Source organism: Podarcis gaigeae, assembly GCF_964106915.1.
Source record: "Podarcis gaigeae genome assembly, chromosome: 7".
Taxonomy (NCBI): domain Eukaryota; kingdom Metazoa; phylum Chordata; class Lepidosauria; order Squamata; family Lacertidae; genus Podarcis; species Podarcis gaigeae.
The window spans coordinates 6,720,509-6,736,989 of NC_139683.1; the positions used below are offsets into that span (position 1 = coordinate 6,720,509).

Consider the following 16,481-nt stretch of genomic DNA (forward strand, 5'->3'; position numbering starts at 1 on the left):
TTCAGGGTTCTGAGGTACAGGTACCTGTGGTGGTTCAGGCCCTGAGGGTAGTTCAAGTCCTTTGTGAAGGTCCTCTCCGTAGGCAGTCAAAAACTTATCCCTATCTTCCAAAGTTCTAATTTTAATCTTCTTCCCTCTAAAGGTAAAGGATAATCCTTGGGGAAAGTCCCACCTAAAGATGATTGAGTTGCTTCTCAACAGTTTTACTAAGTCCCAATATTCAGATCTGAGATCCAACAGCTGTTTAGGAATGTCCTTAAAAATCTCAATTCTTTTGTCCGAAATGTTCAGAGATCTTCCGTAGTGCAGGCCCAAAATCTTGTCCCTTTCCTCCTTTGATCTCAACGTAATCAAACAGTCTCTGGGCTTTTCTCTCTTTGTAAGTCTTCCAAGTCTGAAGGCTGACACAATTTTAAAGTCTTCCTCCTCTAGACCCCAGAACTTGGAGAATTCTTTGGTCAAAAACTCAGCTAGGTTACCTTCTTCCACTTCTGGTATCGATCTTATCCTTAAGTTAGTCTCCCTGTTCCGAAGTTCCAACATAGAAAGGTAGGTCTGGTGTTCCCCAACCTGCTTGCTGAGCGGCCTTACTTCTTTTTCCAACTCTCCCACTCTTTGGCTGGTCTCTTCGGCCAGTTTCTGATTTTCACCTGCAGCCTCCTTCAGTTGTCCGATTGCTTGTGCATTCTGTGCAACTTGCCCAGATAATTTGTTTAAAGTTTCTGTATTAAGGTCAATTTTCGCAGTTTGTTGGTCAACTTTCCTGTCCAAAGATTCCAATTTCTCAAGAATTCTCTCTAGTACAGAACCAGATCCTCCTGAAGCCATCTCTTCTAGTTGTAATTCCTCAGTTTCTCCCTCCCCTGCCTGTGACAGGGAGGTAGCTTTTTCCTCCGAGGGCAGAGTAGGCACAGATGATCTACGTGTTTGTGAGGCTGCAGTTAAGGTTGTCAGAGTTGTTTGTCTAGTTCTTAATCCCTTTCTTTTTGCGCCACTCATTCCAAAGTTATCTAGCAGTCAAGGTCAAGCTGAGTTGTTCCCATAAGAAAGCTACGGCCCAGATGGTAACAGTCAAACAGAGGGCCGGGAAATAGAAAGTAAAACAATGTTTTTGTTATAAATCCTCAATCCTCTAGGGGGAGCATAAAATGTCCTAAGAAGAAGAGTCCATTCCAATCATACGAAATCTGAACCAGTACTTAGGGATCTTCACAAAAGTAGTTTTAGCAGAGTTGGTTTTAGGTTTGCCACAATATTTCAAGTTGTGCTTACTGGAATTCCATAATGCAAGAACGTAACCATTCTGAACTCCCTCAGACTGTCTCAAAGTTTAAGTACAATGTATCCAAATTTGCAGTCTGACAGTTCTACTGCTCAGGCAGTTCTGACACCTGGGCTTCTTAAATAAAATTGTAATCCACAAAGAAGAGAATATATAAGTCCTGATCAAAGTCCAAAATTCAGTTGCTTACAGTCTTTAAAGGGATTGAAAGTAATTTCTGCGGGTGCTCAATCTGAGCTGTCAAAAGTTCTCTCTATGCCTCCACTCCTCCTGCTCTTTGCTTTAAAGGTCAATGGCTGCGGAAGACGGACTTCCTTTTCCTCGTCTCTCCGCTTTCAGCTTATTTTCAATATTTTTAGTCCCAAAATTTAATTAAGTCCTCAGTTACTCACGGGTTGTTGCATTTTAGGATCTTGTGTTGCAGGAAGAAAGGTCGGCGCTCACCGGCAACGGCAGCGCGGCTTCGCTCCGCTGAATGCGCATAGACCCACAGCGCCGCTGCCCCCTCTGCGATCCGGAGCCCCTTACGGGGTTCCCTCAACGTTTCGGGGGTTGCTCCTGGCGCCCGCCGGGTCCCGAGACCGCAGGCTTCCGCTGCCTGCGGTTTTCCAGAATGGGTCTCCGCTTCGCCGTAGCGGACGACCCTTTTCCAGCGGAGCTTCCCTCTCCCAGTTAGGAAAGGGCAGCCATTACCGTTCGCGCCGCCTCCGGAAGTCCCTGAGGTACTATTTCTGGGTTAGCGGAGTCTGTAACCTGAAGCATATGTAATCTGAAGCGTATGCAACCTGAGGTACCACTGTATGTCTGACATGGCTGGAAGATGGAGTGGTGGCAGCTGAGTTGATGTGTCCTCAGTCATTCCACCCGCTTTCAAAGTTCTCTTGGCCTCCCTCTCTTCCAATCAAGGAACTGGGCCCCAGCAGCATGGCTTGGTGGGTCAGCTATGGCTTTGAAACTGCTCCCACACCTATAGCGGTTTCTGGCCTGGGTTCAGTGCAGTTGCTGTGCTTGCCAAGCCAGCAACCGAAGCTCTAGCCAGCAAGACTAGGGGGCTGTGACTGGGTTGCCAACTTTGCACCTTTGCACTTTAATGTCGCTGAAAGGTCACAGCAACTTGCTGCCTTCTAAACCTTAGTAACACTTTGAGGCTAATAGGTAAAGTGACAGCCTCATTATGCCACAACCTTGTTGCCCCAGCTTCAGAAGTGGCATGTAAAAGGTCCTGGGTTCAATCTGTTACGGAAATCTGGGTGCGTATTTACCCTGCCACCCAGCCAATCGGACAGAGTCCGTGGATTCTTGCGGAAGAAAGAAGCTCAGCCGGAGACAGGAGCAAACTGCCGAAGATCCAAGTTTATTGGCCAACAGGTTCAAGACGAGATTGAACCCCGAGAGTGGGGCGACATAAACTTTTAAAAGTTCCCTCCAAGTCCCAGAATACAGTGCACGAAACGTCATGAATTCATTATGGGAGGGTTGGGTTTCACGGATTGCATCATGAATATATTACACACGTCATGAGTGTCTCAGAGAAAAGGTGGGGTTACACTCATTTATATTTGAGACAAGGGAGGGGGAAATATGTAGAGCGAGAAATACACATAGACAATCATTTATCAAGTACCGGTGGTGGCAGGACAAAGGGCCATAGATATGCATCGTCTGCCACCTGGTATTGCCCGGGGAAAGGGTTATGCGAAGCGATCTGACAGGATTAAGAAGTTCCTGTGTACGTGCCTGGCCGCTCCGGGGATTATGGAAGTAGGGATCACATCATGGAGTCCAGAAGGGGCTGAGTTGAATGACACCAAGAGCAAAGAAATCGGAGTTGTGGTTGATTTTATGTGAATTTCCAAAGGTTTCCTATGTGATTCGGTCTATTTGGTATTGGTAATCAAAAGCGGAAACAAAATGGATACATTGTAACAGGAATGGATACATTTTGACAGTTTTACGAGTTCTCCAGTTTCGGATCCATTGTTCTCACAGTGGGGGGCCGTCAACAGCTTGTCAGTAGGTTCAATGAGGCGTGCAAAGCTGCCTGAGCTAGCTCCTGCAGGACGAATGCATGGCTGTGATTGGCCAGGACGCAGCCATAGGAATAAGCGGAGATACAGGAGCGCCCGGTCTACTCGTTCTGAGTATGGAGCGCAAATAGCCATAGGAAAAGATAAGAGAATACATTCATATATTCGAGCTTATTTCGCTCGTGGTAGAAAGGGGCTCTGGGGAAGGTGTGGTGCTTGTGCGACGGTGAGGGGAACTGAGGGTGGGTGAACGGGGATACCCTTGAGGTCATCGCCTCGGTTGTTCAAGGGAGAGGGGCAAAGAAGGTACCCCCCCCTTTCCGATCCGTATCAGTCCCCCATTCGGAGATAGATTTGCATCAAAAGTTCTGAAGGAACTTGCAAATCCTTTCTCCGCACCACAGGAACGCTAAATTTCTGTGATCTCATATTCCCCTTCTCCCAGATGCCTCATCTGTACATAGTCAGGGAAGGTGGGGGTATGTTGGGAACGAGAATAGGCTCGAAGAGAGAAGGAGTTAGGCGAGGCAGGGTGGCGGAGGCGGAGGAGGGAACAACAGGGATTAATACAGTGCACAGTACAACATAAGATAGACACACAAAGACCAGCGGTCAAGACGATGAGCAGCATGACTTTCAATAATTGTCGGAGCCAGCCCAACTTGGGTAACCATCCCCACAGGTCCACATCGGATAGTCCCTCATGTTGGATATCGTGTAGCCTCCCTGCTAACTCGTGAATATTGTTCAAATGCCCAGTTATGTTTAAGGTCTGGTCAGTCACGTATGTGCAGCACTCGGTGCCTATTAAGGCACAGGTGCCTCCTTGACTAGATAAGAGGAAGTCCGTAGCAATCATCGTCTGTAAGGCCATCTGTCTTACCTCGGTTAGTTCCGACATGAGAGAGTCCGTGATCTGGGTCGCCTCCTGCATAAACTTAAGGAGGATGTCGGTGAGTCGAAGGATATCCACATGGTTTGAACCGGCACCGTAGGCCGGGAAAAGTGCTCGGCCTACGGTCTCTCCATTTGCAGCAACATCTGACAGATCTGACAACTCCTTTTGCTCCCTTTTATTCCGTTGTCTTCCGGGGGGTAGATGTGGGACGATCCTAATTCCGGGGACAATGTAGCCGACGAAGCAGGATCCGGACATGTGTGGGCTCACCCATGTATATGCACGGTGTCCGCACACCCAGAATAGGCCGCTGAGGTAAGATTCCATTCTGCCGGAGGCAAAGGTTTGCAACAGCATGGAGTCTGAGGGTTGGGGTCTCCAGTTAAAGGGGTGTCCGACGGCAGCGGCCCAGGCGACGGTAAGGTTAGGGAAAGTCCGGGACTCTCTTGCACTGGTGACGGTGACCAGGCCAGTGGGCAGGATTTCGAGAGTGTTTGAACATGTACTGGATCCAATGAAGGTTCCTTCTCCGGAGAAGCTGCGGCAAAGGGGCCCCTTCGTAGGGCCGGTGAGATAGAGATATTGATGTGTCAAGTTGAGCGCCGTTAGGTTCCAGGAAGTAACGTTTCCGGAACGGAATTGTTCAAGGGTCACTGGCACTGGGACTAGTGGGAGACTCTGCTGGAGGTGGCTAGGCGCGTGGGCACAGATCCAGCAGTCTGGGTAGGGTGCTTCCTTTGCCACCTGACTGAGAAGTTTAATGTAGGAGTTTTGCTCCCAGGATGAGAGGAGGTCTTCTCCCGGGAGTGCAGAGTCGGTGCCGAATTGTCGAGGTGCCGTGCCGACTGGGTGGAGTGGGTCAGTAGTGTTTAATAGTCGCCTATCCCTGGCGATACCGCCGCATCTCAGGGGTCCGACGTGGTCCCATGAGGGGGGGCGTGAAGGGTGTATAGGATGATGCCAACCTTCGAGATATTCAGCCCCTTTCCACTCGTGAGTGACCCCTAGGTTCCATAAGCAGCAGAATCGTCGCAGGCAGAGTCCCTGGAGTTGAGACTTCCGGGTTTCTGGGGTGGAGAGGAGACACTGGAACCCGAAAATCAAGTTTCCAGAGGGGTGATTTGAGTCCGTATAAACGTGGGAGGCCCCTCCTATCTCGATTTCGGTCCAGTTCGGGTTGTGGGAGATCTCTCCGTTGGCGTAGAGAAGATAAGTCCCGTTTTGGCAGGTCAGCCGGTAAGAGGAGTGGTCAAGAGTGAGGGCCGCGGACCCGATACGGCGCAGGTCCTTGTTTCGGACGAAAAGTTCCCAGTATTCGTCGTTGGCGAGTCGGGGTACTAAAGAATGGCGCAGTAAGACTCGAGACTCTGGAAGGCAGAAATCAAAGTCCCCCATTCGATCAGGGTTAGACCTTCCCGTCTCGACCTCATGATAGTCCAAGAAGTGATAGTCTGTTTGCAACCCTGTGCAGTGGTCTGATGATGTGAGAGTGACCCAGGACATGGCGGCGAGAAGAAGAACGGCGTAGGCCAGATTCATGGTGTAGATGCGTGTGGGGCAAACGAATGAGGGCTGCAAAGCGAGGCTGTCAAACGAAGCAAGCTGTCAACGGAGCTGTCAAATGGAGCTGTCAAATGAAGCTGTCAGATGAACTGTCAAAAGCGAGGCTGTCAAACGAAGGAAGCTGTCAACGGAGCTGTCAAATGGAGCTGTCAAATGAAGCTGTCAGATGAACTGTCAAAAGCGAGGCTGTCAAACGAAGGAAGCTGTCAAACGCGGCTGTCACCGCGTTTGAAACGTAGCTTAATGGTGTTGGTATCTGGGATGATTTCGGACGTCCAGTTGGATGTCGCGGTGTCTGGTCCGGTCTGTTGAGCCCGACTTTGGCCCCGATCCGCTGGTCCAGTCTGTTGAGCCCGACCTTGGCCCCGATCTGCTGGTCCGGTCTGTTGAGCCCGACCTTGGCCCCGATCTGCTGGTCCGGTCTGTTGAGCCCGACCTTGGCCCCGATCTGCTGGTCCGGTCTGTTGAGCGTCGTCGTCAATATATGAGATCGGTGGAGTAGGTGGAGTCGAAAATGTGAAGTCCTCACCGTTGCTTTCTTCCGTCTCCTGTGGAGGGGGTGAGGACTTGCATCTAGTATGATGTAACCAAGAATACTTCTCACCTACTTTCACGGCGGTTGGCGAGGTCAAGAGTACTTGGTAGGGGCCTTCCCACGCGGGTTGGAGTGGTTCTTTCTGGTAGACCTTGACGAGAATCCAGTCACCAGGGTGGAAGGAGTGAGCATGGACGTCGATGGGCAGGTTTTGTCCCTCGATGGCCGCGTAGTGGTGGAGACGTTGTAATTGTGTCTGGAGCTGAATAACATAATTAGTAAGTTCTGTTTCTCCTAGCTCCAGTTCTGAGAGTGGGAATAAAGTGTTGTAGACGGGAGGAGGCCTCCCGAATAAAAGTTCGAATGGAGAGAGTTTCAAACGTTCGGTTGGGGCGCTGCGGATGTTATTAAGGACCAGTGGGAGTGCATTCACCCATTTTAGGCCAGTGAGCTTGCAAAGTTTGCCCAACTGTATTTTTATTTCCTGGTTCATGCGCTCTACTTGGCCAGAGGATTGTGGGTGGTACGGGGTGTGGAGATCCCATCTAATTTGGAGTGTCTTGGCAACTAATTGCACCACTTCTGCAGTAAAGTGGGTTCCCCTGTCGCTGTCAAGGCGTCGGGGTATGCCATAGCGGGGAATAATATCCTGTAGGAGGGCCCTGGCAACTACGGATGCGGTAGCTCTTCGGCAAGGGAATCCCTCCACCCACGAGGAGAATTGGTCCACTATAATCAAAGCATGCTTAAAGCCTTGGCATTGGGGCAGATCAATAAAGTCAAGTTGCAAATTCTCAAAAGGGACAAAGGCCCATGGTCTGGCTCCCGGTGGCCTCCTGGGTTCACGCTTCGGATTGAAGCGATGGCAGGTAATGCAATTCTTTGATGCTGCTGCTGCGGCAGCAGCTATCCCGGGTGCATACCAAGATCTAATTACATGTTCCATTAATCTCCCTTTTCCCCAATGTGTCCGCTGATGAAGAATCCTCACTACTTTTGGAGTCCAGGCCTTTGGAAGGACGGTTCTTCCATCGGGGAGGACCCAGATGCCTTGTTGTTCGGTGGCACCTATCGATTCCCACATAGCCTTTTCATCCTCTGGGGCAGATTTGTAAATTTCTGTAAGGTCTAGGTCTGCTGGTAGCAGGAGGGCTTGAAACTCGGATTCATTGTTAGGAATGCGTAGGGCAGCCATTTGTGCGGCTTTGTCGGCTCGTCTGTTTCCTTTAGAAACTGAGTCCCTACCCTTGGTATGGGCTTTGCAGTGGACGACGGCTATAGCGGCAGGTAAATGGATCGCCGTGAGAAGTCGCTCAACTAGGGCGGCGTGCGAGATTTGAGACCCGGCGGCGGTTAGAAAGCCTCTCTGGAGCCAAATTTGACCGGTTGTGTGTACCAGGCCGAAACAGTATTTACTGTCGGTATAAATGGTTACCCGCTTCCCTTCACCTATCTCGCAGGCACGCAGTAGCGCGATTAACTCAGCGGCTTGGGCACTGTACTGGGAGTTGATTGGGTTTGATTCTAGTACTTCGAAGTCGGTGACCACTGCATACCCAGTCTTTCTAACCCCGTCGATTACTTTAGAGCTGCCGTCAGTATATAGTATTAGGTCGGGATTCTCTAGGGGAAGATGATCTAAGTCTTCACGAGGCTTTTCAGCTTGCCGGACTATGGTGGTGCAGTCATGATGTGGGGTGCCATCATCGGGAAGGGGTAGCAGGGTAGCGGGGTTTAGCGAGTTGACACGTTTAATGGTAACATTGGTTGGGGTTAGGAGGAGGGCTTCGTACCGGTTGAGGCGTGAGTTTGAGAAATGGTGGCATCCTTTTAGAGTTAGGAGGGTTGAGACCGAATGGGGAACGTGAAGGGTGATTTCATGGCCCAGAACTGTTTCTTGAGCCTTCTCGAGGAGGACTGCAGCGGCTGCAATGGCTCTCAGGCAACTGACAGCCCCTTTAGCAGTGTTGTCAAGTTGCAGACTGTAATATGCTACTGGCCTCTCTTGGTCGCGGAAGGGTTGGGTTAGGACACCGGAGGCTACTCCCATTTGCTCGTGAATAAATAGGTTGAACGGGATTCGGTAGTCGGGTAATCCTAGGGCAGGAGCGGATCTGAGTTCCCGTTTTAGTCGTTCAAAAGAGTTGTAAGCTTCCTCTTCCCAGACCAAAGTGTCTGGGTGGTCCTGACGCGTCATAACAGTTAAGGGCTTCGTTATTTCGCTGTAACCAGCGATCCATGCTCGGCAGAAGCCGGCCATGCCAAGGAAGCCGCGCAGCTGTCGTTTCGTTTTTGGGAGAGGGATTTTAGTGACTGCTTCAATCCTGTCAGTGGCTAGACTTCGGGTCCCTACACCCAGGATGTGTCCCAGATACTTGACCTCTTGTTTACAATATTGGAGTTTCTTTGGGGACACCTTATGTCCCTTCTTTGCCAGTTCTGATAGGAGGTGTTTAGTATCTATCTTACACGCCTCTTCAGTGGTAGAACACAATAAAATATCATCCACGTAAAGGAGTAAGGTGGAGCTAGCCGGTAAATGGATGTCCTCTAAGTCTTGATGTAATATGGCCGAAAAAATTGCGGGCGACTCTACATAGCCTTGGGGAAGTCTGGTCCAAGTTAGTTGACCGGGCCCCCAGGTAAATGCAAAGAGGAATTGGCTGGTCGGGTCCAGGGGTATACTGAAGAAGGCGGAGCACAGGTCCGCAGCGGAGTACCAAGTCGTTCCCGCTGGAATTGCGTTTAGGAGGGAGTTCAGGTTTCCCACTACTGGGTGTCGTGGTATTACGAATTGGTTCACTAATCTCAAGTCCTGCACAAAACGGTACCGTATAGGTTCCCCTTCTTTAGCGGGTTTCTTGACCGGGAGAACTGGAGTATTACAGGGTGAAGCGCACGAGACTAGGATCCCCTTTTCGAGGAAGTCCTCAATCATGGGTGTTAGACCTTCTATGGCTTCTTTGGGCAGAGGGTATTGCTTGGTACATGGGAAGGGTAGGTCACTTCGGTACGTGATCTTGACTGGAGTGGCGGAGAGTAAGAGCCCGACTGAGGTTGATTCAGTGCCCCATAGGGAGGGGGGCAAGTCGGTTTCTAGGTCAAGAGGGAGTTCGGGAAACTGTCGATCCGCTTTAGATTCCTGAACGATACCTTGGAACATGGGAATAGAGTCCCCTGGCATATGTAGGTAAATGCCATCGGAGGAGCATTTAATGGTGGCGTTAAGTTTGCAGAGGAGGTCTCTGCCGAGGAGATTGACAGGGCTACTTGTTAAAAGGAAAGTGTGTTCCGCTAGTAATGGTCCGAGGGTGACCTTAGCCGGTCGCGAGAGCGGGCAAGTGCGGGGTATCCCGTCCAGTCCCATTACTTTCTTGGTCACTGTCCCTGGTTCCAGGTGGCTGTTGGTTAGGGTGGAATAAGTAGCCCCTGTGTCCAACAGACATTGATAGGGGTGGCCGTCAATCTCAATAGTGCAGACCGGGTCCTCAGGTGACAGTGCAAGGACGGGGCAGATGGTTTGGGTCTGAGTGGGATCCCCTTCTAATTGTCAATAGGTGTCCTGATCATCGGGAGGTGGTTGGTTTGGAGGATGCAAGGGAGGCGCAGTGGCATTCGCCCAAGGGTGAGCAGACTGGTCTATGGCTGTCATCTGGGTCCGGGGTCCTGACTGGGGTCGGGTTTGAGGCGTCGGGTTCGAGGGCGTTGGTGGAGCATAAGTCGCCGGTTGGTGGTTGGTGTACCCTGGGGTTACGTTGGGTTGCGGGGGGAAAGGAGGGTGGCTGGCTCGAGCAGAGAAGGACTTGGATTCGTGCCCCCCGTAGGTTGACGTATTTAGGTAAGGGCAGAATCTTTTTATGTGACCTTCTTCCTGGCAGTAGTAACACCCTCCAGTCCCCGGTCCCCATTGCCTATAGGGGTTAGGAGGTCCTCCTCCCCGGACCCCCTTTCCTCGGTTGAGGCCTCTACCTCGGTTAGGGCCATAGGTAGTCTCCATGCTCAAGGCCAAGATCTGTTCGACCTCGGATTTACTCTCCTTTTTCTTTCTTTCATCTCGAGAGTTGTAGATGGATTTCGCAATGGACAAGATTTCATTTATACTTTTTCCATCGTATCCAATTTGAAGGTTCAGGGCTTTCCTAATATCTGGGCAGGCCTGATCCTTGAAGAAGCCTTTAACGATTACTTCATGTTGTGGATTCTCGGGGTCTATCCCCCCCCAGGTCTTGATGGCAGAGACCAATCTCGTATAATAATCAGAAGGGTGTTCGTTTGGTCCCTGCATTACCGTTTGGACTTTGGTCCAATTAACGGTGCGTTGACCTGCAGCCTTCACGCCGTCCAGAATGGCTTTCTTAAATAATTTTAAGCACCAGATCCCGTTTGTCGTGTTATAATCCCATGTAGGTTCTACTCGGAGACATTGTGCGGTGAGCGCCTGCAATCCTTGGGGCCGTCCCCTCTGGTAATCGGGCGATTCTATAGCTTCCCCGGCTTTAGCCAGGATGTCCGCCTTCTCTGCCTCGTTAAAGAGGGCATTCAGAAGGACATGGACATCTGCCCAGGTAGGATTGTGGGTGGAAAAGATTGCGCTGATCTGGCGGTGACATTTGTCCGGATCGTCCCTCAGGGAGGGCATCTGGTTGGACCAAGTTACGAGGTCCGAAGTATAAAAGGGATGATGCGTATACACCATTCTTGGGGTTCCGTCAGGTGAGAGAGGCGGGATCGGCAAAGCCCTTAGAGGCATTTGGATCGCGGTAGAGCTCACAGTAGAGCTCACTTGGTCAGAAGGCCCTGGGGTTCCTTGGTTATAGTTCAGGGACTCTGCCGTAGACCCACAAGGTTCGGAGGGGAGATCTCTATCTCTGTTTGGGGCGGGATCTTCAATGGTGTTGTGAAGCATTGAGGAAGGGGTTTTAGCTTTGGTCTGTCCGGGGTCTTTGGGTTTAGCCTGTCCAGAGTCCTTAGTTTTAGTAAACCCGAGGTCCTTTTGGTCCTTCTTGGCTTGTAGCCTTGTGACTCTTCTACTGTCTTGAGTCCCTTCCCCCCCTTCTCCATCGCTACTCGAACCGCTGTCAGACGGCGGTGGTCCTTGGTAGTAAAAGTGAACCAGGGCCTGCTGTATATCTTCGTCTTCATAAGGGGGGGGCATCTGCTGTCGCCCGGGATTCATTATAGGTAGCTGATAAGAAGTTGTTCCCTTCGGGGCTTGGAGCACTCTCCTTACGGCCTCGAAGGCAGCCAGGTATTCCAACTGGCGAGGTTTTTCTTCCATTAAGTATTTCTTTAAATAGTTCAAGCGCTCTTCATTGAACGAACCCCCTGTCGGCCAGCGCAATTCAGGTTTAGCCGAGGTGGTACTGGCGGGCCAGATCTCAGAGCAGAGGTCCTCTAACTTTTCTTTAGATAATAACTCGTGGCCAGGAATCGACTTCCAATGTGTGATAACAAATTGGAGAGGAGAGTCGGGATCCTTCTGGGATCGGGATGGCTTTCTGGAAGCCTTCCTCCCAGAGTGAGCCCGCTCGTTTTTGGAAGCCTGGGTACCCATAGTATATTTCACGCGTGTCTAGACAAGAAAGAGGAGAGAGGGATAGGGGTCGGTAAAGTTTGGTGAGCCAATAAAGGGCTTGCAGTATAAGAGTGGCCTCTAGTCGCTTGGCAACTTCCTTAGAGAGTTTAAAGAGCTCTAGCTATCCGGTATTATTTCCTTTTCCTATTTCCTTAACCAGTAATCTGGGGTCCCTTTCCACTCTGCCGGTCCCGCCCAATTCCTCATGGGCTATTCCCCCCCTGGCAACCTCCTACCTATCGATCACTCTCAGGAAAAGGGGCCCTACTGAACGCCCGCGCCATGCGGTGCCAGATCGGGTCGTCCCTGGATAGAATTTCGGATCGAAAATCCCCCTTGCTTTCGGAAGCGGGCTTACGGTACACGGGGTACGTAGTCCGACCGGTGCGGCTGGGATTAGGATAGAAAGCAAGACCACTTCCTGCCCCCTAGAAAGGACGCTCGGGAAGATCGGAAAAAGAGCTCCAACCCCTTGCTTTCAACTGGGATGCCCGTTGCGGAGAGTCGGCTATCTTTCAAGTCGGGTCTCTCCGTCTTACCCTTCGGGCTCCCAATTGGTGCGGCTGGCTGGAGAGTTTAGAGAAAGGGATAGAGCTCAGAACCCCCTTTTCGGGTCGAGCGGCGGTCCACGGTCTCTCTCGCTAACTGGACCAAGAGAAAGGTGAGAAGAAGCGATAGAGAGGAGGGCAGAGAATTCGGTTGCCAGGAGAATTCCACCCCCTTTCCCACCAGTGCACTGGATTTCTTTCCTATACTCACGAGTCTTCTGTGTTGATCCGATCCCGGGATCGATGAATAAGCCGGCTGGATCCCTTTTGCTCCCCGGCTGAACTCCTGGGGCTTTCGATTACCGCCCGGAAGATGGCCGGAGGTCCCAGTAGGGTCTTCCCAGGCAAAGTGGCCCGGAGCCGGCTGAAGATCTCGGGGCCCCCGGTCAGCAGCTCGGGAGAACCGCTCAAAGCCCCACGTTGGGCGCCAAGCTGTTACGGAAATCTGGGTGCGTATTTACCCTGCCACCCAGCCAATCGGACAGAGTCCGTGGATTCTTGCGGAAGAAAGAAGCTCAGCCGGAGACAGGAGCAAACTGCCGAAGATCCAAGTTTATTGGCCAACAGGTTCAAGACGAGATTGAACCCCGAGAGTGGGGCGACATAAACTTTTAAAAGTTCCCTCCAAGTCCCAGAATACAGTGCACGAAACGTCATGAATTCATTATGGGAGGGTTGGGTTTCACGGATTGCATCATGAATATATTACACACGTCATGAGTGTCTCAGAGAAAAGGTGGGGTTACACTCATTTATATTTGAGACAAGGGAGGGGGAAATATGTAGAGCGAGAAATACACATAGACAATCATTTATCAAGTACCGGTGGTGGCAGGACAAAGGGCCATAGATATGCATCGTCTGCCACCTGGTATTGCCCGGGGAAAGGGTTATGCGAAGCGATCTGACAGGATTAAGAAGTTCCTGTGTACGTGCCTGGCCGCTCCGGGGATTATGGAAGTAGGGATCACATCATGGAGTCCAGAAGGGGCTGAGTTGAATGACACCAAGAGCAAAGAAATCGGAGTTGTGGTTGATTTTATGTGAATTTCCAAAGGTTTCCTATGTGATTCGGTCTATTTGGTATTGGTAATCAAAAGCGGAAACAAAATGGATACATTGTAACAGGAATGGATACATTTTGACAGTTTTACGAGTTCTCCAGTTTCGGATCCATTGTTCTCACAGTGGGGGGCCGTCAACAGCTTGTCAGTAGGTTCAATGAGGCGTGCAAAGCTGCCTGAGCTAGCTCCTGCAGGACGAATGCATGGCTGTGATTGGCCAGGACGCAGCCATAGGAATAAGCGGAGATACAGGAGCGCCCGGTCTACTCGTTCTGAGTATGGAGCGCAAATAGCCATAGGAAAAGATAAGAGAATACATTCATATATTCGAGCTTATTTCGCTCGTGGTAGAAAGGGGCTCTGGGGAAGGTGTGGTGCTTGTGCGACGGTGAGGGGAACTGAGGGTGGGTGAACGGGGATACCCTTGAGGTCATCGCCTCGGTTGTTCAAGGGAGAGGGGCAAAGAAGGTACCCCCCCCTTTCCGATCCGTATCAAATCTTCACCAGTATCTTCAAGTAGAGCAGCTGACAGAAGAGGCAATACTGAGATCGACAGACTAATGGTCTGATTTAGTACAAGGCAGCTTCCTATGTTCATTATACTGTACTGCAAATAAGGCAGAAAACATAATTGTCCTAGGAACTGTTAAAAAAGCTCACATTGGCTTCCCTGTGTGTGCCTATGTATGGGCACTAGAGATATCTTGCATTTATTTAGGCATAATTTCTAGAAATCCTGAGAATGATAAAATGTGGGTTGAACGAGGTAAACTGTTAGGTGGATTTGTAGCTGGTTAACTGACCAAAGTATTCATTATCAGTTCCTTATCATCCTGGGGAAAAAGTGACAAGTGGGGTGCTGCAGTGTTCTGTCCTGGGTTGGTCAACATCTTTGCAAATGACTTGGATGAAGGAATTGAGGGAATGTTTATCAAATTTGCAGATAACAAACTGGGAGAGGTACCTAATGCCACAGAAGACAGAATCAGAATACAAAATGACTTCAACAGATTGGAGAACTGGGCCCAAGTTAACAAAATTAATTTCAATAGGGACAAATGTAAGGTCCTGCACTTAGGCAGGAATAAATAAATGCACAAATATAAGATGGTCTAAACCTGACTTAAAGAATCCAGGGGTCTTTGTGGACCACAAGCTTAACATGAGTCAACGGTGTGATGCAGCCGCAAAAAAAGCTAATGCATTAACAGAAGTATAATGTTCAGATCAAGAGAAGTAACAATCCCACTCTATTCTGGCAGGGAGGTCAGAATCGCTCCAGAACACAAAAACCAATTGTTAGGGATAACCCAACATTACAAAGAGTTCACTTGGTGGAAAGAGACAGTAACATAGGTATGAGATGATCTTCTTGGGGTTGAGGCATTCTTTCATAGATGGGACAATACCACTGAAAAGACTCAGAAACAGGTGCCAAAAAATAGTATTTTGTAAATGGGCATAGTTGGACTGGATGGTAGTATCTGCCTTCAAATCTCACCATCATTTGATATTTATCACCAGCAACAACTTTTTTCTCTCTTCAACATCTTCGTTTCTTTAACTCCCAGCAAGAAGAGCTTATGCCATGTCTGAAAACTAGGTTACTATATTAGTGGATGTGACATTGCTGAACTGCTGCCATTTAGGGTCTCTCCCCACCCTCAAGAAAGAGACTCGTGTTCCAGTTGGTTGTCAAAGGGTGCTGTGCAACACCGTGGTGTGGCGGGAAGGTTCAAGGACAATCAATATTATATTTTGGGAATGCTCTTAAGTAGCCGCATCGTTTTATATTTTCTGGATGTCTCGTGGCCGTATTACAAAGCAGTGGTGTTTTATGTCCTAATTCAAGCACTGCTGTGTGTCGCTCCTTTCCGTTTTACTTTCTTGTCAATGAAAAAAATTGCCGTGGCGCGAGCACATTTTTATTCCGAAAGCGTAGCTCAGAGGGAGAAAAAAAAAGTTTGAGAACCACTGAGCTGGAGTCTCTGTGGGGCTTTTTGGCCATCTTTGTCGAACCCGAAAGTGTGAGGTGATTTTAAAAAGTACGCGCACACACGCAAAAAAACCCCCTTCCCCTCATGCTCTCTTCTTGTTTCTCGCTTCAAAAACATTCCAGCGCCTGGTCTTCTTGGGAAAAAAAAGATTTTGGCTTGTGTGTGTGCTTTTTTTTAAGTTTAAAAGTGCTACGTGAGGCGGCGAGGCACACGGTGCGACGAGGGCATCTGAGGCAACGGGGCCGCCACCGCCGCTGCGTGAGGGGAGGAAACGAAAGCCGGGAGCGGAGGAGGGCCGGCGCCTGACGGGGCGGAGCGTCTGGCTTCGCCGCCGCCGCCGCGGTCTCCTTCTCCTCTCCCACCTCGTCCGCGGCCTCCGCCGGCTCCGCCCTCCGCCGCGGCCTCCTGCGCCGGCTCCTCCTCTCGGGCCCTGCCCGCCTCGCCTCAGCTCGGCTCCCTCCGCCCTCAGCAAAGCCACCATCATCGTTCCTGGCGCCGGAGTTTGGCGGGGGGGCCTCGGCAGCGGAGCTCCAGCCGACGAGGGAGGAGGAGGAGGAGGAAGAAGAAGAGGAGAAGGCGGGCTTTATTTTTATTTCATTATCATCGTCACCATTATTATTATTTTCCCTACCGCCTCGCCTCCCCCCTCCCCGCCCGCCGCCGCTCTCCTCATAGAAGAAGAAGAAGAAAAGGGCGCCACGCCGCCCGCCCGAGGGCCGCCGCCATGTACACGGCGGGGGGAGCGGCCCCCGTCGCCGCGGGACCCGGTGAGTGAGCTGCCGCTTCTATCCTCCCCAAACCCCGCCAGTTCCACGAGGGATCGGAGAGAAAGGCGGCGCTTCTCCCCCCCCCCAAAAAAAAAAAATTAAATGGGTGGGCAGCGCTGAGGCGGGAACCGGGTGTGTGAGGAGAAAGAGAGAGGAGAAGCAGCAGCAGCAGCAGCAGCGAAGGAGGCGCACGAGGCGCCGCCAACGGTCTCTCGGGAGGGAGGG

The 16,481-nt window shown here is 50.8% G+C and overlaps 1 protein-coding gene and 1 long non-coding RNA gene across 5 annotated transcripts in view; one reads left to right on the top strand and one right to left on the bottom strand.

Annotated features, from left to right (window-relative positions):
* LOC310849354 overlaps window positions 1-16,481 on the bottom strand; it is a 561,267-nt gene that overhangs the window by 4,556 nt on the left and 540,230 nt on the right. The gene's annotated exons all lie outside the window — the stretch shown is intronic.
* Window positions 14,371-16,481, top strand: part of AGO2 (argonaute RISC catalytic component 2) — a 50,714-nt gene continuing 48,603 nt past the window's right edge. For all 4 annotated transcript variants that reach the window (XR_014566779.1, XR_014566780.1, XM_083749088.1 and 1 more), the window contains exon 1: window positions 14,371-16,256. Coding sequence is in view for 2 of the 4 variants with exons in the window: in XM_083749088.1 (XP_083605214.1) it covers window positions 16,214-16,256 (43 nt within the window). In the remaining 2 variants the exon portion in view is untranslated. The remainder of the gene's footprint in view (window positions 16,257-16,481) is intronic.